Raw genomic sequence first — 27,037 nt, 5'->3', positions numbered from 1 at the left:
CTCGAAACATGTGCATTTACTCTTCTCCAATTATTTATCTTGAGCAATGCAACTAGGATCGCCATCGGAAGTAGCGTCCAGGAGATCCAAAAACTCACTCAAGGGCTTTCCGTCCAGTGCCCCCACGCCCTCCTTCTTTCGAACTCGGGGGTGATTTATTGGCAACTGCGGACGAGGCAGCATTTTCCCATCCCCTGGGAAAATTCGGGAGGCTAATTTACTCCCATCATTAGCCTCTTAATTACCTCGTGTGAGCCGGAGAGATGGTATTGCCGGCCATCTTCCAAAGCGCCCCTAGCGCCCCCCCCCCAGAACGTCACACTTCTAAATGTAGTTCACCATCCTAATTAAGTGTACAAAAATGCATATGTGAAGATCAAGTCTGCAAAAAAGATGCATATATTTGGGGAAATAACTTCCCCACAAAGCATTACATATGGGGAAATGGCTTTGCAAAAATTAATGTATTAGGTACAACCACATACCAAAATTACGGTACATCAGGAGAATTTTGCACTAAAATACTGGTGAATACTTCTGAGACATTTTAAAAATATATATTTGCAAACTGATGTGCAAATGTAGAGAACTGAATTTCAGATTGGGAAAATGAGAAACTGAGAGACGTTTAAGTGGACAGATTTTCCTACACCTAGAAGCATCACGTCCTACATTCTAAATTTGAGTAACACATAGGCTGCCTTTGTGAATATACACAATAGAATGTTGCAGCAGAGGTGACTATTGCAGCATATTCTTATTAGCTGTACTTCTGAAGCTGACGACAACAGGAACAGCCATCCTAATTCTTCAGGGCGTGGGTACTGCCAGCTCCTTGCATTTTAAGGATTCATGTGCACTCACTGCTTCTTTATAGCATTAACTACCTGAAGAGTTTCTTTTGCCAGAATGCACAATAAGCAGCTGCAGGGCAGAAAACCTCTAATATGGAGAGTGGTGCTTGTCATCCTCCTAGTCCTCAAGACTTTAGTCATATGCATTTATTCACTCTTGGAAGCATTGGTGAAACTCTTTATTCCGAAAAGGAGAAAATCTGTTTGTGGAGAGATTGTTCTGATCACCGGTGCCGCCCATGGGCTTGGAAGAGCAACGGCCCATGAGTTTGCCAAACGCCAAAGCAAGCTGGTTCTTTGGGATATTAACAAGGTAGGTGTGTGTTATTATTCTACCCTCAATCCTGAGTATCAACAGGCAGTGGTAAATGTTGCAGTGCAGCGTCCAAAAATGCAGCAGATGTTTCAAATTATTACAGGGCTTGCCAGTTTGCAAATCAGACCTAAGGCCATGTCCCCACTATTAATTTAAAGCGGTACCATACTTTAAACAGCCATGGCTTCATGGGAATTGCCATTTGTTAAGAATGCTAAAAGTTCTTAGGAGATCCCTATTCCCCTCAGAGAGACACAAATCCCACAGTTCCTTGGGGAGAGTGGGGGGAGGCTGCTGACGGTGCGTGCACTGCCAAGGCTTGACAAGGTGTCCAGAGTTATCCCAGGTTGTTCCAGCGCCCAAGGTTATGCCAGGTTGTTCCAGCAAGATTCCTGCTGCAGTGCCAGCCTTTGGCTTTTGACCAAGGAAGGGATACAATTGTTTCCATGGACATTTCAGTGTGTGTGTGTGTGTGTGTGTGTGTTGAAAATCCCTCAGAGTGTTTCAGATGACAGCCTGGTGCCCAACACCAGATGCAGTGCTGAATTTTGAGTGGTGCGGGCGCTTCTCCCCCAAAGGAGTGCCAAGCCAAAGGGGTGCAAAATTGAGATGGCCCACAACTGAGAAGATTCATTTGGGGGTTTCAAATCTTGGCATCACTCAGGGTGCCATATTACCAAAGATTACCAAAGTCTGGCCCTTCCAGATGGAGATGAATCATTATTATGTGCCTAAAAATAATTGGAGCTGAGGATTGGGGTGGACTGGAGGACTGCTACACCTTCCTGCCTGCCCTAGAGAGAAAGAGAAAGATGTAGCCACATGTTCCCTTCTGCTGTCCTTTACCTCTTGCCTCCCGCTTCCCTCGTTTATTGAAGAAATGAACCTATGCTGCCAATTCTTGTAGTAAGGTAAAGGTAAAGGGATCCCTAGGTCCAGTCGTGACCGACTCTGGGGTTGCGGCACTCATCTCGCTTTATTGGCCGAGGGAGCCGGTGTACAGCTTCTGGGTCATGTGGCCAGCATGACTAAGCCGCTTCTGGCGAACCAGAGCAGCACACGGAAACACCGTTTACGTTCCCGCCGGAGTGGTACCTATTTATCTACTTGCACTTTGACCTGCTTTCAAACTGCTAGGTTGGCAGGAGCAGGGACCGAGCAACGGGAGCTCACCCCGTTTTGGGGATTCAAACCGCCGACCTTCTGATCGGCAAGTCCTAGGCTCTGTGGTTTAACCCACTGCGCCATCTGCGTCCCTCGTAGTATTCTCGTAGTAGACCAGTATAAAGTAAGCAGGACATAAGCGGCACACAAAACACTACCAAACCATTCTATGTTCTAAATATTGATTATACTCTCAGAAATTATATGATGAATGTTTAAAGGTTAATCAGGTTTTGGTTTATATCAGCAGTGAATGTATGTAAATACCCAAAATCTTGAGGGAGAATTTCCCGAGAGAGAATTTACTGAAGAAGCCTGAGACTCTTTATGGGCAAAACAGGTGACAAACGCCCGCACCCTGTCTAACCCTTGTGCGTAACATCACCGACACTTCGTTTGATCAAACTTAACTTTGTTGATATCTACAGGAACCTGGCTAAACGAACTTTAAAGACTGAACCTTCCTTTTGGACACAATTTGAATAAATTTTCTGATTGTGGTTTCTGCAGTAGATCTTGTACATTGTTCTCCCAATTTTTGGATTATTTATATAAGATTTAGAACGCAGAATGGTTTGGTAGTGTTTTCTATCCCTCGTTTATTAGCTGCATCCCTGGCAGTGCAATTAACACAGGGAAAAAGGAAGCCCCTCTTTGCATAACGGAAATAAATGCACATCCCACTGTTCATTCCTGCCTCAGTTTTGCTTCCCTTCCCTCTGTTGTATATTAAACTATGGTTCATTAAAATCTGGCACACGCAGCACGGCTTCCCTGTACAGGTCTTTTGTTTATGCCGTGAATATGCTAACATCATACCTGTGGGTTATAGATGTTTATAGATGTTTTCTCCCGCTAGGAAGGTGTTGAGGAAACAGCTGAGGAATGCAGAAAGCTGGGTGCCATTGCACACGCTTTTGTCGTGGACTGCAGGAACAAGACGGAAATCTACAGTGTTGCAGATAAAGTAAGATTCCTATGAGATGTTTCCAAACTTTTTCCAAGCCTGTTGGGTCATCGTGGGATGACCTTGCATACTCCCCAACACTTGGCACAGGAGGAGATGTATGCCTGTTTTGCATTAAGTGAGCACAGAACATCCAGAGTAGTGTGTAGCACTCAGAGTCCTGGACTAGGAATATAGAGTGTTGTTGTTTAGTCGTTTAGTCGTGTCCGACTCTTCGTGACCCCATGGACCAGAGCATGCCAGGCACTCCTGTCTTCCACTGCCTCCCGCAGTTTGGTCAAACTCATGTTTGTAGCTTCGAGAACACTGTCCAATCATCTCGTCCTCTGTCATCCCCTTCTCCTTGTGCCCTCCATCTTTCCCAACATCAGGGTCTTTTCCAGGGAGTCTTCTCTTCTCATGAGGTGGCCAAAGTATTGGTTTCCCCAGCCACTCTGTGTGGCTTCCAAGAAAATATTAAAATACAATGGTCTGTTAAACATTACAGTGGTACCTCAGGTTAAGTACTTAATTCGTTCCAGAGGTCAGTTCTTAACCTGAAACTGTTCTTAACTTGAAGCACCACTTTAGCTAATGGGGCCTCCTGCTGCTGCCGCCGCCGTGCCACAACCGTGCAATTTCTGTTCTTATCCTGAAGCAAAGTTCTTAACCTGAAGCACTATTTCTGGGTTAGCGGAGTGTGTAACCTGAAGCATATGTAACCCAAGGTACCACTGTAGAAGCTTCCCTAAACAGGGCTACCTTCAGATGTCTTCTAAAAGTCTGGCAGTTGTTTTTCTCTTTGACATCTGGTGGGAGGGTGTTCCACAGGGCGGGTGTCACTACCGAGAAGGCCCTCTGCCTGGTTCCCTGTAACTTGGCTTCTCGCAGCAAGGGAACTGCCAGAAGGCCCTCAGCGCTGGACCTCAGTGTCCGGGCAGAATGATGGGGGTGGAGACGCTCCTTCAGGTATACTGGACCGAGGCCATTTAGGGCTTTAAAGGTCAACACCAACAGTTTGGGAATGACCGTACCTGTTGTACAAGTCTCAGGTCACAAAGAGCACTTCTAGCCACTGGGGCTACCTGGTACCAAAGCCAGACACAGAAGTACCCCTTGACTGCAAACCTGCTTCTTCAGGGAGAGTGCAGCAATCATTGTTGTCATACCAATTTCTCAGAAGTGGGAATTACTATACACCCACAGTGCTTCCAGCTTGCCAAGATTCAAGTTCAGCTTGTTTCTCCTTATTACATCCAGGAACCAACCCAAGCATTGCATGGCCACTGGTTGTCATCAGCATACTGATCACACCTCGATCCAAAACTCCTTCTCACTTCCCACTGCTTCCTATGAATATTAAATAGTATTGAAGATCAGCCCCTTCATCTACAATCAAGTTGTGGATGAGGGTGGTCTTATCATGTGCCAATATGGCACTGAACTCTGTGTGAAGTTTCATAACTTGTGCTTTTATTTCTTTATTTAAAAAAAATTAATCTTTATTCATTTAAATTACACACATATACAAAGAATTTACAATCTCATACTACAAAAAGAAAATTAAAGAAAAAAACAATTAAGAAAAGAGAAAAGAAGAAAATACAGAAAAAAGAAGAAAAAGCAGATTTACGTGCATTAAAAAATCTTAATCTTCCTAATTAATACTTAAATAAACGCTTAAATAAAAAAAGACTTCTGAGAAAACGAGTCATCCAATCATTCTCATTGTACTGTTTATACTATCGTTTTTTTCGCACAGTTTTATATTCTTTAATATTGTTCCTGTCTGCTCCACAAACCGTATTTGTTGTGTTTACAAGTATCACTCAAGTTCTGCTAATATGGTGTGGTTGGTACAATATGATCTTATATAATCCTTAAATATTCTCCATTCTCCAAATATTTTCTGCTTCAATACTCCTCTAACTCTTACCGCCAGTTTTGCTAGTTGTAAATATTCTAAAATGAGTATCTGTCAATCTGTGATTGTCGTTATTGTTTCGTTTTTCCACTTCCTCGCCACAAGAATTCTTGCTGCTGTGGTGGTGGTGCTTACCACATGAACAGTGGTCTTATGTCTTTTTTAATTTCTAATGGTAAAATGCCTAAAAGAAAGATCTCTGGTTGCTGTTTTTTAAGTGAGTCTGAATAATTTCTTAAATTCATTATGGATATTATCCCAGAATTTCCTAATGATTGCACAAGTCCACCTCATGTGGTAGTATGACCCCACATCTATTTTACATCTCCAACAAATCAATCAATCAATTTCCTTTATTCGACCGATAGTCAGAAATAAAACGTTACACAATAAATATAATCTATAACATCATGGGGGTACATAAATAAATAGGGCCACAATACTAGACCTCTCACAGATAACCCACATCAAGGCATTCAATTATACGCTTCCAACACTTGAGTGCCAGGAAAAGGAATTTAGCCACTGACAAAGTTGTTTTCCCAGAAGACTTATTTAGCAGATATGCTGTCTGCTTTCCTCTTTGTCGGGAACTGAGCTGGGGTAAGTATGGAGTTATAAGATACTGTCTTAAATCGTTGTAGATGGGACAGCTCAGTAAAATGTGCTCTGTGGATTCTACCTCACCCAATGCACAGTGGCATAATCTCTGATCATATGGGACTCCTCCATATCTTCCCTTCATAACCGCCGAGTCAAGAACATTCAGCCTAGCCGCAGTAAATAGTCTGCGGTATTCCACATAGTGGATATCCACCAGGTAGCGAGCTGGAGCAGCCCGATACAACTGCTCCCCCAGAAACAACCCAGGTTTCACACGGGCTATGTCCTCCTGTCTGGCAATATCCCTTAATCTTTGAGCGATCACCGCCTTTGCATGGCTATACGTCATGGACTCTATATAAAGGGAGGACAACCCGCACTTCTGCACTTCCTCCACTATCTCCCCTTCCCATGGAGATTTAAAGTTGTCCCTCAGAATCAAGGGGGCCAAACCCACCGGTCTGAAACAGAGCTTGAGCCATAGCCATAACTTCGCTTCCAACAAATCAGTGACCCTCCTTTATACATTTTCGCTAGTTTCAAGGGGGTATGATGCCATCTATATAACATCTTCATGATGTTCTCCCTAAGGTTATAGCATGCTGTAAATTTAATATCTGCCTTCCACAATCTCTCCCATTGGTTCATATATATGTTGTATCCAAAATCCTGTGCCCATTTCACCATAACTGACTTGACTTGTTCTTCTTTTGTTTCCCATTCCAAAAGGTAATCATAGATTTATGAAATATTTTTCCCTTTAATAAAAATTAATTCTCTTTCAAATTTAGATGTTTCCTTTGCAATTCCTTGTTTAAAATCCATGGCCAATCTTTGGTGTAACTGAAAATATTGTAACCAATCCGTTAGGTGACTTTTAATTTCCTCATATTTTCAATGTAGGCTTGTCTTTATCTATTTCTAGGACTAATCGGTACGTAGGCCAATCTGCTTTCATATTTCTTTTTTTTTTTTTACTGCCATGGCTTCTGTTAGTGATTTCCACAAGGGTATTTTGGGCTCAAGTATTCCTTTATATTTATTCCAGATTTTATATAACGATTTTCTTATCACATGGCTCAAAAATCCCCTGTGGACCTTACTTTTTTGTATATTAAATAAGCATGCCATCCATACCGATTGTCGTGGCCTTCCAAGTCTAATATGTCCATATCTTTTAGTGTAATCCAGTCTTTTATCCAAACCAATCTGCCGCTGCATGGTATAATTCCAAATCTGGCAATGCACAACTTCCTCTCTCCTTTTTATCTATTAATAACTGGTGTTTAATTATCGGTTTCTTTCCACTCCATATAAATCTAGATATTTCCCTTTTCCACTCCTTAAAACAATTCATTCCTCCTAAAATGGGCATTGTTTGGAATAAGAAAATCATTTTGGGGAGGCTATTCATTTTCACAACCGAGACTCTTCCCCAGAGTGAGAGATGGAGTTTGGTCCAGGCTTCCATATATTTTTTTATTTCTTTCCATACTTTACTATAATTATCCTCAAATGAATTTAAACTTTTATTTGAAATCCAGATCCCTAGGTATTTAACCTTATTTTTAATTTCCAGGCCTGCTTTCTCTTGAAGTTCTTTTTTTTTTCTTCCATTGTGAGGTTTTTTGTCAGTAATTTAGTTTTTTTGTAGTTTATTTTCAGCCCCATTATTTCCCCATATTTTCTAATTAAATCTACAGCAGCTGGTAAACTTTGCTTCTGGTCTTGGGTTGTTACTATCAAATCATCAGCATATGCTCTAACTTTATAAACTTTCTCCCCAATCTTTATCCCCCTTATGTTTTCATCCTTTCTGATGTTGTGAAGGAGTGGTTCTATCGCTAATATAAATAACAAGGGTGACAGAGGGCATCCCTGTCTGGTCCCTTTTCTGATAGAGATGTTCACTGTGAGGTTACCATTTATTAGAAGTCTGGCCATCTGCTGTTCATATATTGCCTCTATTCCCTTCTTAAATTGTATTCCAAAATTCATTATTTCCAGTTGTTTTTTAATGTAAAACCAAGAGACATTATCAAATGCCTTTTCAGCATCAAGTAGTAGTAAAGCTGCCTTTTTATCACTATTTGCTTCTGGATATTCTAATATGTCTATGATGTTTCTTGTATTCCCTGAGATTTGTCTGCCAGGGAGGATTCCAGCTTGATTTGGATGAATAACATCTTTAATGGCTTCTCTGAGCCTATTTGCCAATACGTTAGGAAAGATTTTGTCATCATAATTGAAAAGGGATATTGGCCTATACTTAGTCATTAACTCTGGGTCCACTCCCTGTTTGGGTATGAGGGTTATGTATGCTTCTTTCCACGAATTGAGTACTTTCCCTTGACTGCAGATGTTATTCATTATTTCAGTAAGTGGTGTAATTAATATTGCTTCCATTTTTTTATAATATTCCGCTGGGAGGCCGTCTGGGCCAGGTGTTTTGGCTACTTTAACTTTATGGGTAGCTTTCTTAATTTCTGCTTCTGCTATTGGGCCATCCAATATTTGAAGTTTCTCTTTCTTAATCTCTGGGATTTTCTGTTGGCGTAGATAATCTTCAGTGTTTTCCCTATATCTACTTCTTTCTTATACTAATCTCCATAATATTTTACAAATTTTTGCATTATTATCTTAGGATCATCTATACATTTCTCATTTATTTTTATTCTATTTACTTGTTTTTCATTTCTCCTCTTTTTGAGTTGCCATGCCAAGTATTTACTTGGTTTTTTTTGGCAAACTCAAAATTATTTTGTTTACCTATTCTCAAATTTGATTCCATTTCTTGCTCTATTTTTGATTTGTATTCTGCCTGCAATAGTTTAATTTCTCTTTTAATTTTGTCATCGCTTGGTTGTTTATTTAATTCTTTTTCTTTTTCCTTTATTTCCTCCAACAATCCCGTTTTTTCTTTTTCATTTTCTTTTCTTAATATCAGTTTTGTTTTATAAAATATCCCCTGATGACCTCCTTGCTCACGTCCCATATTGTTCTTACATCACTAACTTGTTTGTTGTTCAATTCAAAATATTCTTTCAAATTTTTTTTTGCACCCTCTACTATCTTTTCATCTTTCAATAGAAGTTCATTTAGTTTCCATCTCCGCATTCCTGTTGTCCAATCTGGTTTTATTCTCAACAAAACCGGGTTGTGGTCCAAAATTGTTTTTGGTAGAATTTGTACCTCTTCAATCCTTCTTAGCAGCTCTTTGGAAAGCCAAATGGCGTCTATCCTGCTAGCCGATTTGTTAGGTTTGAAATAGTATGTATATTCTCTCTCTATTCTTTGCTTGTATCCCCATGAATCTACTAAATCTAAATTTTCACTCATTTTTAGAAAGGTGGATGGTAATTTCCCTTGGTTTTTATTTCCTCCAGACCTATCTAATTGCGGGTCAATTACCCATTTAAATCCCCGATTAATATTATTTTGTCTTCCAGATATTCCATCAGCTTTATTTCTAAGTTCTTAAAGAAGGCTGCTTTTCTTTCATTAGTGCTTTTAAATTTGTTATAGGTGAAAAAAGAAATTGGAGATGTGAGCATCTTGATAAATAACGCTGCAGCGACAAAAGTAGCAGTACTGTGTTCAACCAAGGATGAGCTGATCCAGAACATGTTTGACATTAACGTTCTTGCTCATTTCTGGGTAATATTATTATTACTTATTGAATTTGTATCTGCTCCCCTTCCCCCCACCAGTCTATCTCCATTTTTCAGCCTCTACCTTTCTGGCTTCCTTCTACCTGTTTCTTTTCTCTTGGTTTGGGACTCTCCTGGAAACTGAAGCCAACCATCACTTTATTCCCCAGCTGTGTACATGGCCAGCCCCCAACACTGTGGTATGATGGAGGCATGACGTCCTACTTTTTACGTTCATAATGCAATATAGAAGCATAAAACGATTAAAAATTAAGCGATAAAAAAGACAAGGTAAAAAGTAGGGTGTCATGTATCCATCTACGTCAGGGGTTAGCAAACTTTTTCCACAGGGGGCAGGTCCACTGTCCCTCAGACCTTGTAGGACTATATTTGGGGAGGGGGGGAATGAATGAATTCTGATTCCCCACAAATAACCCAGAGATGCATTTTAAATAAAGTGACACATTCTATTCATGTAGACTGTCCGTGGGCCGGATTTAGATGGCAATTTGGCCAGACCTGGCCCCCAGGCCTTAGTTTGCCTACCCGTGATCTACGTTGTGAAAACCATTCCTTAACCCTTCCTTAACGTTAAAAACCATGCGAGTAAATCAGCCCTAGATGTGCTTGGACTTCCAGCTCCCATCACCCTCAGCAAGCATGGTCGATGATGGGAGTTGTAGTCCAACAATGTCTAGAGAGCACTATATTGGTCACCCCTTGGATTAATCAGTTACGTGAATCTATTAAAAATTTGTGCTGGACTGACTATACCCCCCTTCCTCTTTCATGGAAGTGTTCAGCACCCATGAAAGCAAATAATAATTGGAGACTTGTGGGGGATGGGGGATCAGGGTCTCTAAAATGTTCACAAAATATAAAATCTTCATTGCTTAGTCTAAGTACCAGTCAAACAACAGTTCGATAAAAAGTGGGACACCACTCAAATGTGATTAAAACAAACTTAATAAACCTTAAGTTTCTGATTGTTTTCAGTTTGCCGTACGAGGTGATCAAGGATCCTCCCTTTTTTCCATTTCTTTAATCCAGAGATAGTAAACTCTTTGTCTTCAAAATGTTGTTGGACTACAACTCCCATCATCCCTGATCATTGGCTATGCTGGATTGTCAAATGCTGCTATGGTCCCTTCAGCAAACAGCAGGTTACTTCCAGATTTTGGCATGGTCCAGAATCCACCTGCTCACTGTCATAGAATCATAGAATCATAGAGTTGGAAGAGACCACAAGGGCCATCGAGTCCAACCCCCTGCCAAGCAGGAAACACCATCAGAGCACTCCTGACATATGGTTGTCAAGCCTCTGCTTAAAGACCTCCAAAGAAGGAGACTCCACCACACTCCTTGGCAGCAAATTCCACTGTTGAACAGCTCTTACTGTCAGGAAGTTCTTCCTAATGTTTAGGTGGAATCTAAATGTCTCATGTCTTTCCTCCTAATTGTAGTGCTTATATGAGGCCTGGGGAACATTTGGTCCTCTGGGTCACCAACTCCCATGGACTACAACTCCCATCATCCCTAACCATATGATGTGAAGGCTAAGGCTGATGGGAACTGGAGTCCAACAACATCTGGAGGGCAAAAGCTCCCCCAGACAGATTTCTGACTGAACATTTTGGAACCATTAGCTTCTAACTTTTCATTTTCTTTCTTTCTTTGTTTTAATTTGCATTCAAGACAGTTAAAGCATTCCTGACACCAATGATTAAAAACAATCACGGACATATTGTCACGGTTGCTTCATTCACTGGGCATTTAGGCGTTCCATACATGGTTTGCTACAGGTATGAATCATTGTGATTTTCTTTTATCAGGGTAGCAAGTTCAAGCTCAGCTCAAAAGGGGTCCACAATTGTTGTACGTTTGGGAGACACTGGTTTAGAGGGATGTTTAGCTAACATGGCGGATTCCTGATTCACATGGGAGACTCACATGAGCAAAGTCCCAAGAAAGAGGCAATTTCAAACAAGAATTTGGCCGCTCGAAAATGGAGTTCTTGGTCCAAACTTTGCAGGTCCTCCACATTCCCAATCAGGGTCTTGGAGAATAACTTAGCTACCCTATTTTTTGCTCTATAAGACTCACTTTTCCCCTCCTAAAAAGTAAGGGGAAATGTGTGTGCGTCTTATGGAGCGAATGCAGGCTGCGCAGCTATCCCAGAAGCCAGAACAGCAAGAGGGATTGCTGCTTTCACTGTGCAGCAATCCCTCTTGCTGTTCTGGCTTCTGGGATTCAGAATATTTTTTTTCCTTGTTTTCCTCCTCCAAAAACTAGGTGCGTCTTATGGTCTGGTGCGTCTTATAGAGCGAAAAATACGGTAATTAAAATAAAAATCAGATTGGTTTTCAAAAATAATAATTGTGTGCTGATTTGAAATAGGCATTACTTTAAAAAAAGAGGGGATTACATCTGAAATAAATAAAGGGATGTGTGTGTGTGTTTGTGTGCTTTTAAGGAGATGGGGAATAAACTATTTGGATGCTATACCATAATAAGCATAAATGAAAGAATATCACAGGGTGGCAACCTGAAAATGTTCTCTTCCACCATTCTCTTCTGTCCTACGCAATGCCCTTCCCTTCGCTGTATGGGAAGCAGCAACCACCAATTGCTTCAGACATTGTGCAAAGTCGTAAGGCAGGATTAAGAGAAGGCGCCTCATCAGTAAAAGCCCCATGGAAGGACTTCCATTTTCACATCAGGGTTCTACCCTCTGTGCCACCAACTCAGAACACCCTGAAATTGGCTTGGAGACAAAACCCAGAACAGTGTATATAGGGAGGGAAGGGGGAACCATTTTCAAAATGGTTGCCTTAGCGCAATGCTGACTTCTTCCCACACCTTTTTTACATGGGGTTTCCCTGACCCATAAGACCCTGTTTCTAATTTGTTTGAATTTCATTGATTTGAAGCTTATTCCATTGAACGTGGGGTTTTATTTGTTTTTATATGCTTTTATACTGCTGTTGTGATGGTTTTATGTTTGTTTTAATGATACTGTCGGTTTATTTATTTTGTCAAACACCACTTCAGATTTTTTTTAATATATATTAAAAATTAAGCAGGTTATAAACGCTTTAAAATAAATAACACGTGAAAACTAAGACATCTATTTCCCCATAAATCGTGTCTAACCTCACCTCACACCCCTCCCTCAGTTCAAGCAAGTGGAGTGCTGTGGGATTTCATGAGAGTCTGAAAGAGGAGCTGAGCCTTTTGAAAATGGATGGGATTGAAACAACATGCATGTGCCCCGTTTTTATGAACACTGACTCTGTAAAACTCCTTAAGGCAAGGTAAGCGATAATAAGGGTAGGGAGTTTGCATCCACCTGCCCCATTGCATTAACTGTTCTTCGATGCATTTGTGTCTCCTTTTTCCAGTTTCTCTAAGTAGTGAGAAGCTGTAAGGTTCTCTATCAGAAGACAGAACATGGTGTGCAGTAGCATGCACCAACCTTGTGCTTATTTCAATTCACATCTGACATGCGAAATGGGAAAATTCTTGATGGTGGTGGTGGTGAACGCAGCCTGTGTTACAAACAATAAGTGTTCTGTGAAGGGTAAGGTAAAGGGGGACCCCTGACCATTAGGTCCAGTCGCTGACGACTCTGGGATTGCAGTGCTCATCACGCTTTATTGGCTGAGGGAGCCGGCGTACAGCTTCCAGGTCATGTGGCCAGCATGACTGAGCCGCTTCTGGCGAACCTGAGCAGCGCACCGGAAATGCCGTTTACCTTCCCACCGGAGCGGTACCTATTTATCTACTTGCACTTTGACGTGCTTTCGAACTGCTAGGTTGGCAGGAGCAGGGACCGAGCAACGGGAGCTCACCCTGTCGTGGGGATTCAAACCGCCGACCTTCTGATCAGCAAGCCCAAGAGGCTCAGTGGTTTAACCCACAGTGCTTCTGCTAATGCAATTCTCACTGTCCGTACTGAGTTGGGGCTGGTGTAGCACCTATCCTGCAAAAGGAAGCTTTGTAGTGGCCAGTTCTGAGCCTGAATACTTTGTGCTAGAAAGCAGATTGCTCAAAAACAGGGGGTGAGAGTGGGGAATATAATGTTAAAAGTTTTCAGGTTAAGAGTTGGCAGTCAGGTCCCGACTTTCCTGTAATATTGTCCATTGGGGGTGTTTAAACCTCACAATCTGAAATGCTAATGGAAAGTTTGGGGTTGTTGTTGTTGTTTAGTCGTTTAGTCGTGTCCGACTCTTCGTGGCCCCATGGACCAGAGCATGCCAGGCAAACACCAGTTTGGGGTACTTGGCTCCAAACCTGAGTGCTAGAACCAGTGAAGGCGGTGAAGGTCCTGTGTGAGTGTCTAGAGGCGGTTGGAAGTTGGATGGCGGCTAATAGATTGAGGTTGAATCCTGACAAGACAGAAGTACTCTTTTTGGGGAACAGGAGGTGGGCGGGTGTGGAGGATTTCTTGGTCCTGAATGGGGTAACTGTGCCCCTGAAGGACCAGGTGCGCAGCCTGGGAGTCATTTTGGACTCACCGCTATCCATAGAGGTGCAGGTGAATTCTGTGTCCAGGGCAGCTGTCAACCAGCTCCATTTGGTACGCAGGTTGACACCCTACCTGCCCACGGACTGTCTCACCAGAGTGGTGCATGCTCTAGTTATTTCTCGCTTGGACTACTGCAATGCACTCTACATGGGACTACCTTTGAAGGTGACTCAGAAACTACAACTAATCCAGAATGCGGCAGCTAGACTGATGACTGGGAGCGGCCGGCGAGACCACATAACACTGGTCTTGAAAGTCCTACATTCGCTCCCAGTATATTTCTGAGCACAATTCAAAGTGTTGGTGCTGACCTTTAAAGCCCTAAACGGCCTCAGTCCAGTATACATGAAGGCCTCCACCCCCATCGTTCTGCCCAGACACTGAGGTCCAGCGCCAAAGGCCTTCTGGCAGTTCCTTCGCTGCGAGAAGCCAAGTTACAGGGAACCAGGCAGAGGGCCTTCTCGGTAGTGGCACCTGCCCTGTGGAACACCCTCCCACCAGATGTCAAAGAGAAAAACAACTATCAGACTTTTAGAAGACATCTGAAGGCAGCCCTGTTTAGAAGAAGAAGAGTTTGGATTTGATATCCCGCCTTTCACTCCCTTTAAGGAGTCTCAAAGCGGCTAACATTCTCCTTTCCCTTCCTCCCCCACAACAAACACCCTTGAGGTGAGTGGGGCTGAGAGACTTCAAAGAAGTGTGACTGGCCCAAGGTCACCCAGCAGCTGCATGTGGAGGAGCGGAGACACGAACCCGGTTCCCCAGATTACGAGACTACCGCTCTTAACCACTACACCACACTGGCTTAAAAGGGAAGCTTTTAATGTTTAACAGACTATTGTATTTTAATATTTTGTTGGAGGCTGCCCAGAGTGGCTGGGGAAACCCAGCCAGGGTATAAATAATTTATTATTATTATTATTATTATTATTATTATTATTATTATTATTATTATTATTTTCTTCAGCCCTTCCTCTTGGAACTAGTTGGAGCCCAGAACCATGAGCAGAGGAAGCGGGGTGCGGGTTGCCCCAGGTGTCGCCACTGAGGGTGACAAAATGCGAGGCGGCACTCACCGCGAAGCCTGCAGCACACCTGAGCCACGCCTCTCTCCTGGGAGTGACATGATGGCTTGGGTGCCCGCAGGCTCCAGGCTGCCCCGAACGGTGCACCCGCCGCCTCACCCTCAGCTGTCGGGCGGCTGAGTGGGAGCAGGCAGGCAGACTCCTTAGAGGCCCCACAGAGCATCCTGCCCTGGCTTGCCTCGCCCCGTGGGCGGCTCGCCTCGTCCCTGGGCACAGGGCACACATGCTGCCCCAGGCGCCCAATCGGCTTGCTCCACCGCTGCCCAGAACAGAAGCATAATGGCATAAATGCTAAGCTGTGGTTCAATGGTAGAGCTTCTGCTTTGCATGCAAACAAGCCTACTTCAACCCCCAACATCTCCCAATAGGACCAGGAGAGAATCCTATGTGAAATCCTGGAGAGCTGCTATCAGAATACACAATACTGAGCTTCACCGACCGCTGGTATCACAGTTTCCTTTGTTCCTATGCAAGGCTTGTTGAGTAGAGCAAGTCTCAAGTGGAAGCACCGTTGCTCCACAGGACTTGCGTAGGAATACACCACAACACTTGGTTGTGGGTCTGTATGGTAGTTACTGCTGGATTTGGTCTTTGAACAAAGCAGGTTATAAATTGGAACGAATAAGCAAACAAACATTTATTTTCCATATAACTTCAGGTACCCTTTGGTAGAGGTGGAAGACGCAGCCAAAGCATTAATGGAAGGAATACTTACTAACCAGAAAATGATTTTCGTTCCATGGTGGGCCAAATTTCACCAACTTACGAAGTAAGTGTAATGCATATAATGAAACTGGTGTTCTATTTGTCTGGCTATAAGCCAAGCTTTCTATTTTACTACCTTTTATAATGCACCAGGATAATTTGGGCTGATTGCCTTGAGGAAATTTGACTGCTATCCCAGACAGGTGACTTCCATGACAAGCCATCGGGCGTGCCGCTATTCTGAGTGATTTAACAGATGCGTTTTCTTTTGGAGAGTCAAACAGCAATGTCCAATAGCCACTGAAAGCCTTATCCTCAATATTTAAAGTCTTCCAAGTTGGTGGCCTCTTGTGGAAGCAGATTCCATAGTTTTAACCGTGTACCGTGTAAAAAAAGTACAGTGGTACCTTGAGTTAAGAACTTAATTCGTTCTGGAGGTCCGTTCTTAACCTGAAACTGTTCTTAACCTGAAGCACCACTTTAGCTAATGGGACCTCCCGCTGCTGCCAAGCTGCGGTCGTGCGATTTCTGTTCTCATCCTGAAGCAAAGTTCTTAACCTGAGGTACTATTTCTGGGTTAGCGGAGTCTGTAACCTGAAGCGTCTGTAACCCAAGGTACTACTGTACTTCCTTCTGTCTGCTGTTGCTGCTGTTGTTTGTCTGACTATCCAAAAGACATTGTTGTCAGTGTGTACGATCCCAGGAAACATTAGTTCCATTTCCTGAGGGGTGTACAGTGTGTGTGCTGATTTGGAGTATTATCATTATTCCATGGATATTCCTATTCCATTAGGACAAGCAGGGCACTGTCCATCAAGCTCAGTCTGCCCTCTGCTAGCCCAGGCCTGCCTAACTCCTTACAACCAGCCTAGGGGGTGGAACTACCTATCAGCCGCCACCTCCACCTTTGCCTCAGTGTTGCCTTTGTAGAACTCAGCAGAGAAGAGGATAGGCAAAACCATAATTTGCCGGATTTGCTCATCGTTGCTGTTCACCTTCCTGCCATCCGCCCTACTGCCCACGGGGCATCAGCCTCCGCTGTCGTTATTCCACATTGGGTTATTATTCTTCCCATCAAAATGTCAAGGGTCCTAAAGAAAAGGGAAAGGAGAATGTCTCCTGTGGAAATATTATAATCACCTAATGTTATTGTTCAGTTAACGAGAAATTATTTTAGCTGAATTAGATCCAGTTCTTATCAAATTACTCCAGAGTAAATGATTTTGAGTTGGACCCAGAATAATCATGTTTCAATCCCATTAAATTAGTGTGATTTATGGCTAACCTATCCCATTCATTCCAGCGGCACTAAACCTTGAGGAATTTAGTCTGGATCCAACAATTCATATGTTAGTTTTGTTCTGTTTAATGCAGTGGGGGGACGGGACTCCAAAGTGAATGTATAAATGATAAAATAAACCCCTAGCACATTTAGAGTAAGGGCTTATGCCATAAATATTCTTAACCCAGCTCCTTTTACCTTATCCCTTTGCTTTTAAAATTCTTTAATAAATAACAGTAGTAACAATAATTTTAGTTCCACTTCCAGGTGGTTGCAGAAAAGCAAGTCCTCAGCGGTACCAACTGACCTTAGTATGAGAGAGTTTTATTCAGGGACGGGGAAAGTATTTTTACTCAAAAAAGTGGTTTATAATTTTTTATATATATATAAAAGGTAAAAGGACCCCTGACCATTAGGTCCAGTCGTGACCGACTCTGGGGTTGCGGCACTCATCTCGCTTTATTGGCCAAGGGAGCCGGCGTACAGCTTCCGGGTCATGTGGCCAGCATGACTAAGCCGCTTCTGGCAAACCATAGCAGCACACGAAAACGCCGTTTACCTTCCCGCTGGAGTGGTACTTATTTATCTACTTGCACTTTGTGCTTTCAACTGCTAGGTTGGCAGAAGCTGGGACTGAACAACGGGAGCTCACCCTGTCACAGGGATTCAAACCGCCGACCTTCTGATCGGCAAGTCCTAGGCTCTGTGGTTTAACCCACGGCGCCACCCGCGTCCCCCTGTATATATATATTTAAATGAAAGGGGGGGGAATGAGGTCAAGGTGTCTTTTTGTTTTGTTTTGTAACCCACTATTTACAATCAAGTTGTAAAGAAATTTTATTAAATAGATAGACAGACAGACAGACAGACAGACAGACAGACAGACAGACAGACAAATAAGCCATAAATGCCAGTGTTTCAAGTTCAGGCTGATTAGATTATAATTGCTATGATCTTTCTTTGTAATTCTTAAATAGCTCTACCCATTAGAATCATATAGAAGCGTTTACTGTACCATTGTAACCCCACTCCTGCATTATGTCTTCTAGGTGTTTGCCAGAACGTGCTTACAATACCGTCATGAATGCAGTCGTGTTGTTTCAAAGTATTCAAATGATTAAATGATTGGTTAATTCCACAATATGATGGAAATAATGTTTGTGTACATTTCTTCTGTTCCATGAACAAATATGCAAAAAAAAAATCACTTCACACAATTGAATGTAATTTCCCCCCACTATTTTCTCACTGTTTAGCACTTTTATCATGTGCTAAAACAGGTATGCTCACAATCAGATCGCACCTGCGGTCTCCTCCTGCTTAGCACATTTATGCAGCTTATTTATTGCAAGTTATGAACCGGCAAGACCTGAAAAATAAAAGCAAGTTCCGGAATAATGGACATTTTAACTGCTGTAATTTCTCAAGGCCATGTTAAAGTCTTTGGGGTACCTGCTACGTGCTCTTCACAGCTATATCTTTCCCTTCACCCCAATAAACTCATTATATTAAGTTACTAAAGAACGGGTTCTTCAAAAATGCTTGTGCCATGATTATAACTATGACAACTTTCCCAGCAAAATAAAACCACCCAGAGCCTTAAATTACAATTAGAGCAGCAGTAGATTGCAAAGATGGTGGAGGTTTCCTGAATGCATAAAGAACAGCTCAAATAACAACCTACTGGAAGAAGTAAAAAGGTGTCTGGGAAAGCAGAAGTGTGTTCAGAAAAGCTCAAGGGCTTTTATTTCTCACAAGAGACATTTAATAGGCAATTTAACTATTGGGCTCAGATACAGAGGTGGGGGAGAGATTCAATTCAGTTAACATTTAAAGTTGAACCTACCTGATCCACATTTTAAGAAACAATATACAAACTGAAACGCAGTCATCCTTCAAAATGCACACTTATCTGAACTCTCTAGCCAAGTAATGTGCACAAAAATGCAAAAATAGTGTAAACAGTGCATATAAATACATATATGAGTGAAAATTGCATAACATTGCTTTACAAAAATGTGTATATTAGGCAAAACTGCACACAAAATGTGTACAATTTGCATAAAAATACGGATAATTTTCATTAGGCCATTTTTTTAAAATGCAAATTGATACAGAAATGTGGAGAACTGAATTTAGAATTCAAAAACTGAGAAATTAAGAAAAGCCTGAATTTGACAGGCTTGCCCATGAGCTTAGATTGCTTTACAGACTGTCGGAACAAAACGTTGTTCATACAAACCAGGGTGTGTTTTTTCAGAAAAGCAATTTATCTCTCCAAGTATGGGAAATATAGAACACTTGTTCAAAAATCAATGCACATCATTATTGCCTTTTACCATATCTTAGGGCCAAAGTTCACATGACAATCTGGAAGAAGAAGCTGTGCCTGCAGGTGTATATACTTATTCCTGATTTCTGGGAAATATTAGACAGAGCTCAGTAGGTGGCACTCTTTACTTACAATCTGCGTTGAAAAATGATAGCCTTCTACAGACAAGGGAGGTTTGGAAATTGACCAGGGAGCTTAAATCATTGGGGTTGTGTGACAGCTGCCTTTTGCATCTTGAGTCGGACTAACCCACCCAGTCCTTTGCTGAAGATTGCTAGTTGTCAAGGGGTTTGTGTAATATTTACGTAACAAGACACCAAATGAGTAGTAAAGACCAAGGGCAGAACACTCCCAGCTGGTTGACATTTTGCAGTGTCATTAAAACTGCATTCCACATGGAAAGCCTGGGAAATGCAGAGTGAGAACAAAACAAAAGCAGAAGTGTTAAGACCTTGTTTGCTTTTAGGATCAGCTAATGGCCACAGCAGGTGAGTAAACAAAATCAGGGTTTATTGGTTGTTGTAATGATGCAGCTAACATGCACCCAAGCTTATCTTTCCCATCGGTGGCCTGAAATCCATACAGACACAAGACCAGGAGCAGCTCTCAGTCCATCTGTGTAAATGTGCCACCCACCACAGATGCAATCTGATGCACATTTACCTGCAGTGGCGTAGCGTGGGTTGTCAGCACCCGGGGCAAGGCAAGTAATTTGCGCCCCCCCCCCCCGCTGCACTGTCCCGACCCCAGATAGTCCCTCGCTCTCTCTCCGCACCGCACCACACACCTGGCACCCTCCCCTCCACAGTGGGCGGCGACCCGGCGGCTCGGATCGGATTCGCACAGCCAGCACTGCAGTGAGAGAGAGTGAGCCAGGTAGGGGCAGAGAGCTGCGAGTGCGAGCGCACCCCCCCCCCCAGATGTTGCGCCCGGTGTGGCCGGCCCCCCCTGCACCCCCCACGCTACGCCACTGTTTACCTGGGAGCAAGCACCACAGAGTTCAGCAAGATTTGCTTCAGAGTAAAGATGCACGTCTACGATCACTGCAGATGGTGACAGCAGACACAAATTTAAAAGACGCCTCCTTCTTGGGAGAAAAGCGATGACGAACCTAGACAGCATCTTAAAAAGCAGAGACAAAGGTTTGTATAGTTAAAGCTATGGTTTTCCCAGTAGTGATGTATGGAAGTGAGAGCTGGACCATAAAGAAGGTTGATCGCTGAAGAATTGATGCTTTTGAATTATGATCCTGGAGGAGACTCTTGAGAGTCCCATGGACTGCAAGAAGATCAAACCTATCCATTCTGAAGGAAATCAGCCCTGAGTGCTCACTGGAAGGACAGATCCTGAAGCTGAGGCTCCAGTACTTTGGCCACCTCATGAGAAGAGAAGACTCCCTGGAAAAGACCCTGATGTTGGGAAAGATGGAGGGCACAAGGAGAAGGGGATGGCAGAGGACGAGATGGCTGGACAGTGTTCTTGAAGCTACCAGCATGAGTTTGACCAAACTGCAGGAGGCAGTGGAAGACAGGAGCGCCTGATGTGCTCTGGTCCATGGGGTCACGAAGAGTCGGACACCACTAAACGACTAAACAACAACAAAAGATGCATGTGTTCAGAGTGTCAGGCAGGCAGCAGTAGGTTTCTGATGGCACGCTACAGTGGCAGCTTTCCGTTTCTGCCTGCATCTAAGGGGTGCAGCTGTTTCCATGGATTCACTATAGCAACCAAGCTGGGCAAAGTATGCCTTTGTTTGTTTTGAAGGCTGGGCTTCAGGGAAGGGAGAAAAATATGCCAGTCCTTCATTCTGCTTGTCAGCATTTTCACTGTGGTGCTAAGTGGGCCAAATCTGAATGCACTTTTTCATCTCCAAGGGGTGTGGGCTGAGAGGTGATTAAGTGTTCTGTAGTATAACCAACAGACAAGTCTTTCCTCTCTCCCTCCTGTTTCAACTAAACTGAACCTCATCCTAAGCCTTAAATTGAAGGGGAGCGCTGGGAAGCATGTGTGCAAAGGAGGAATGTGTGTTTCTCCCATCAACCCCAGCCAGCATGGTAAGTGATCAAAGATTATGGGAGTTTAGTTTCAGCAACATTTGGAGGGCCACAGATTTTCCCTCCCAAGTTAAAGATTATAAAATGCTGAGTATTTGTGCTCTCTTTTCTGAACAATTTCCTGTTTCTCCACAAGCTGCCCTTTATTGACATTGATGGTAATTCCTCCTCCCGGTCTTTCAGATTTGCTTCTGACCTTTTCATGGTCCTGTTATTTGTTTGACTTGATACGTCATAGACTTTGTTCCATAAAATTGTGCCTTGTTTGCCCTGACAAATGTCCCTGTAGCTCAAGGAAGGGGAGTCTGTTTCTCTCTAGATGTTGCTGCACCACCATTCCGATCACACCTGTTGTTGGCTGAGGCTGGTGTGAACTGGCATCAAACAACTTCTGGAGGGCCTTCCTATTTATTCATTAAAAAATATTTATAAAAAGTATTTATGAAATAGAGTCAAGTGTGGATTTCATGCTCTTTATTCAGCTTATAGTAGTGAGGAATGCCAATTCCCCCAAAATGTCTGCTTTATATACATTATTTACACAATGGGCCCCAAGTGATTGGCTAATTCCAGGATTCTCCTGTAGGCCAATCAGGTTGCGGATTCACTTCCACCTGGAGCTGGATTGGGTGGCTCCTGCGGACCAATCAAACTGCTGCATTCTGGATGCGACTGTTCTAGGATCAATCAGACTGCTGCATTTTGGATCCGATTGTTCTAGGACCAATCAGGGTGCTGCATTTGGATCCTATTCAACTCAGTACATAACAATTTATATAGTGTATTTATTTATTAAAAGTATTTATATAGCGTCTCTTAGGCAAACATCCCATACTTTTCACAACCTTAATGCAACAGAATGCATTAAAATATAAATTAAACTAGCACTATTGATAGTCAGAATTGCTTTTACAATGAATGGTTGGCATCAATAACCAGCAAAAGCCTCAGTAGAAAGCTGTGCTCAGATTGCTCCAGTTTTGCTCCTCCTTCCTAGGGAATGGGATTAACCCTGAGTCAGCCCAATACATTTTGTGACCTGAGGTGACCTATAGAATGGTGCCCTACCACTATGTCATTTTCCTACCAAGGAAAGGTTTTCTGTCACATGCACCCAAGCACATGGGAAGAAAAGCCAATGGTGTCCAACTGTGTGTGCACTTGCACACTTTATTTCCAGTTAGGAGAATGTACCACCAGCTCCACAAGGACACCCGTAGCCAAAGGTGCCCTGTCAGTTTACTGACCTAAATGCAACACACCACACAATGGGAGAGCAAGCAAGCACAAAAGCAAGGCTAACACACACAAAAGGAAGCAGCTCACCATTCCACACATTCTGGATTAAAGTGGAGACAGATTCAGGTAGGTAGCTGAAGAAGATTCAGGTAGGTCTGAATGCACATGAAAGCTCATACCAAGAACAAACTTAGTTGGGCTCTAAGGTGCTACTGGACAATTTTTTAATATATATATCTAGAGTGGAGACACTCACTCACAAACCATGACTGGTAAGCCAAGCCCAAACCTTGGATTCAGATTTTTGGTTTTATAGAGGTTTATTGCTCCTGCTAATGGGTGGCGCTGTGGGTAAAAGCCTCAGCGCCTAGGGCTTGCCGATCAAAAGGTCAGTGGTTCGAATCCCTGTGGCGGGGTACGCTCCCGTTGTTCGGTCCCAGCGCCTGCCAACCTAGCAATTCGAAAGCACCCCCGGGTGCATGTAGATAAATAGGGACCGCTTACTAGCGGGAAGGTAAACAGTGTTTCCGTGTGCTGCGCTGGCTCACCAGAGCAGCGATGTCACGCTGGCCACGTGACGCGGAAGTGTCTCCGGACAGCGCTGGCCCCCGGCCTCTTGAGTGAGATGGGCGCACAACCCTAGAGTCTGTCAAGACTGGCCCGTACGGGCAGGGGTACCTTTACCCTTTTTATTGCTCCTGCTCACTAGCAGGCAGCAAGCAAGCAAGAGTGCTTTGCAGATTTGCAGCAAACCATTATCGTGGTGATATGTGAACGCAACCACTGCATGCTTCCCTCAGTTATGTAAATTAATGTAGTTCCACTAGACTAAGCTAAAAGGACATAGGCAGAGTTACCAAAGCTTGACTTCCAAAAAGAAAACCAAGATATTTGGGCTAAGAAAACTCTGTGATCTTTCTTCATCAGACTGCTTATGCAATGTAACAATATAACATACCCTCAGACCAATCTCTAGATGGAAAGGTATTCTAAAAATATGCATGATTAATCCAATTGCACATACGTCACACCGCTCTTACAAGTGTATCACGCAGACAAAAAATAAATAAGCTTCTGAGTGCATGTGTGAAGCTTTCCTGGCTAAAAATCACACTTCATACAAATGCTTCTTTCTTACAGTATCAAGCAATCCTTTCAAATTACTAACAAAAGCCTGAGTTTGGAACAAAAATGAGTTTAACCTGATATCAGCAGCTCCTAACAGTCATCACTAAACAACTTTTTTTTAGATTTCAGGTGTGATCTAACTTCAGTAATGGAAATCAAAGCATGCTTATATTGGTTTGCGTGACTATATTACTGATAATCTTGGGACTGACATATTGGTAACATTTAATACAACAGTTGATCCATTGCTTCATAATGGCTTCCTTTGTTATATATAAAATAACTATCAATAATACACAGAGCTAATCAGCAAAATTTTAAAAACAAGTACGTATACATAACTATATTACATGTCTGGGTGGGCTTGTTGGAATAAACAGAAGTCTTAGTAGGCATCTAAAACAATATATAGCTTTGGTGCCTGCCTAATGTTCAATAGGCAAGTTTTCAGAAGTACAAAAAAATAAAAATAAACGAAGCCCTAAGCAGAAAGTTTGTGTGTAATGGAATGGAATGGAGTATCCTAAAGAGGGCATGACTGGCTGGACACTTTGAACAGCTGCACTCCACATGACAACCTTTTTGCTTCTTTCTTGCAGGTCTCACTTGTATATATAAATTTTACCCGTAGGTGCTCAGACAGAACTGGCTAACATTTTGTGACAAGAGTCAGCATCCCCCAAATGCTACCATACAAATAAATATTTGCTGACCAACAATAAGAGCGGTAACATTCTTTTCATGGTTCCTGAACAGGAATGGGACGCGGCATGTAAGGATTAGCCTTGTCCGTGGGCCACTGTTACTTCCTGTGACCTCCCAGCATTCTTCAGCAACTGAGAAGGTATAGGACACTGAAACCAGGGTCATTCATGTCAGCTGTGCCTACTGTTTGAGAGGAGTCACATATAGCACTTGTGCATGGCAGAGTCAGCTGGAAATGTCAGAGCAAAAATAGGCTCAGCTTGCCTATAGTTAACTAGGTGCAAATTCCTGCTTTTCCTGTACAGTAGACATTGCTCAGATTGCTTAAGTGGGCCATTCACATTGTTCATAAAGAAAGAGTCTCCATTTCCCTTTTCACACCGTTTCTGCCTGTGCTCTGAAAAATCTTTCACTTCCTGCTAGAGTGACTATATATAAAGGAGGGCACAGACACCTCTGCTTTTATGTAAGGCAAGAGCAGGCTGCTAGTTCTAAAACTGGCACTAAGTTAAGTGTTTGTAGGTCTGCAAGGGGCAATTCAAAATTCTTGCTGTTCAAATAGACAGTTCCAGATCAGGTGCTTGTTGTGCGAAAAGCTTGCTAGCAACTGTTGACTCCACCTCATCAATAGTCAATAGCTGAATTAGGCATTGGGCACAGGGCCAACAAGTAACTGCACCTTGAAGAACAAAAAGGAAAGGGTTACTACTTTTAACCAGTTGTGGGGGAAACAGCAGGGAAGAGCTATTGCCTTGATGCCCTGGTTGTGAGCTTTCTGGAAACATTCTAGCTCATGTGGGGAATTTCAGGAGTGGGAAGGCTCAAAACTTTATCCTTTGGAACTTTTCCCAGGCATCACCCCTCAATGGACCTCCTTCACCCCCCAAGTGATAGTATTTTTTGCCTGATTGGAATCAGAGGTATACCTAGGCACCCTTGTATATTTCTAACAGGGCTGCTGGCTGACTGGGGAGAGGGCCCTGTAAGGTTGCTGCAATACTGTCGGGCTGGATCCTGGCCACTTTGAGGCAGAGTGGAGCGATTTTTGCACCCCTCTGAGTCTGCACCCTTAGAGGACACCAGCCTGCCCAACCCCTAAGTATGCTCCTGGCTGGAATGTGTCCTTGAGATAAAGCCTCTCATTTGTCTGGATGGAGGACAGAAATGTGTGTGCAAGTAAAATATGCATTTGTTGCTCTTCTCACTTTTGCTTATGACACCATCTACCATGTGGCCATCGGAAGGTTGTTCAGGAACGGAAAGTGGTCCACGGGTTGAAAAAGATGCTGGTTACTGTGGTAAAGAGGATGCTGGCCTGTATGGAATGAGCAGGGCTCTTTCGGTTCTGATGCGTGGTGACCCAAGAAACTAGCAAAAACAATAGGTTACCAAACCCCTGGTGGCCTAGTTATATGGCTGTATAAGCCTGTCTCAAAGAAGTGTAGAAGCTACCTATAATACTGTATCACCGCTATGGTGATTTAGGTGATATTTGAATGGAGATACAACCTGACAAAACCATCTTACAACATGCATCTGCCTTGCATCTGCTCAGGGTGCCTGTTTTTCACCCTAGGCCACTAGTGTCTGCACAGATTGACAAGAGCGTATGTGACTGAAGAGGATCATATTTCCACACACCCACTTCCCCAGTTTGGTCCAAACAGCTCAACAAAGATTCCAAGTTGTCTGCAGACACAGGCATAAAAAACTGGATAAACCAGACCATCCCTCCTATTTTTAGTGCGCTAATTAGAAGGCCCGCAGAGCTGCCTTGGGAACTGGGGATCTGGTGCTTTGGTATAAGGGTGCTTAACCCTTTTCAAAAACTCGTAGGTAGGAATTCTAAAATCTGGAACTCAGCACCATAAGAGAGGGAAAGGGGTAGGCAAAGTAGATATCTGCGTCTATGTGGTCATACAAGCCTAATCCCTCATCACCACAACCCCCAAAACTGAAAATATGAATATAAAGTACTGGCACTCATGACAATTAAATGCTATTATTTGGAGCAGGCTATTATTTGGAGCTGAAGAAAGGCTCTCAAGAGCAGGTTGCAAATATAGTAAGATGACAATCCCTGCTATCACGTTTACCATCAAAAAGACACAACACGAAAAGGAAAGTCAGTGAGAGGGAGGAGGAAAAAAAGCAAATGCAGACACTAGTTCTTAGTTATACAAGTTATTGGACAGGTCAAACGATGTGGCACAATCCCTATGCGTGGTTGTAGTGGTTCAAGTGTTGGACTGGGACCTGGAGGAGACCTGGGTTCAAATCCCCCACTCGGCCATGAAAGCTCACTATTGCATGCGACCTTGGGCCAGTTGCTGCCTTCAAGCCTAGCCTACCTCACAGGGTTGTTGTTAAGGATTGTGCACCACCTTGAGCTCCTTGGGGGCAGAAAAGGTGGGATATAAATGCAACCGTTTCTTATTTTATTATGAAACACTTCCGAGTTTTGATGTGTTTTCCCTTTGCCCAAGCCCATTCACTCTCGATTTAAACCAAAATGTGTGGCA

The 27,037-nt window shown here is 43.0% G+C and overlaps 1 protein-coding gene and 3 long non-coding RNA genes across 4 annotated transcripts; 2 read left to right on the top strand and 2 right to left on the bottom strand.

Moving 5' to 3' along the window:
• Positions 1–532: 532 nt before the first annotated feature.
• LOC310657664 (17-beta-hydroxysteroid dehydrogenase 13-like) lies at positions 533–18,199 on the top strand. The gene is made up of 7 exons (XM_083398695.1): positions 533–1,167; positions 3,194–3,301; positions 9,333–9,464; positions 11,153–11,259; positions 12,634–12,771; positions 15,729–15,839; positions 18,107–18,199. Exons 1-7 carry the CDS (start codon positions 910–912, stop codon positions 18,180–18,182), a joined length of 930 nt encoding a protein of 309 aa, XP_083254821.1. The 5' UTR covers positions 533–909; the 3' UTR covers positions 18,183–18,199.
• On the bottom strand, positions 16,176–20,416 carry LOC310657798. Its single transcript, XR_014501947.1, has 3 exons — positions 20,368–20,416; positions 18,348–20,052; positions 16,176–16,866 (listed from the first exon to the last, which is right to left on the bottom strand). It is a non-coding gene; the product is annotated as an uncharacterized lncRNA (long non-coding RNA).
• Positions 20,417–20,899: 483 nt separating this feature from the next.
• LOC310657774 lies at positions 20,900–25,727 on the top strand. The gene is made up of 3 exons (XR_014501923.1): positions 20,900–21,443; positions 22,624–22,812; positions 24,410–25,727. It is a non-coding gene; the product is annotated as an uncharacterized lncRNA (long non-coding RNA).
• Positions 24,114–26,876, bottom strand: LOC310657792. The gene is made up of 2 exons (XR_014501941.1): positions 25,721–26,876; positions 24,114–25,194 (listed from the first exon to the last, which is right to left on the bottom strand). It is a non-coding gene; the product is annotated as an uncharacterized lncRNA (long non-coding RNA).
• Between the last annotated feature and the right edge of the window lie 161 nt (positions 26,877–27,037).

This window comes from Podarcis tiliguerta (genome assembly GCF_965153285.1).
Source record: "Podarcis tiliguerta genome assembly, chromosome: 9".
Lineage (NCBI taxonomy): Eukaryota > Metazoa > Chordata > Lepidosauria > Squamata > Lacertidae > Podarcis > Podarcis tiliguerta.
The sequence above is the reverse complement of the archived record's forward strand: the minus strand, read 5'-3'. Positions and strand labels throughout refer to the sequence as shown.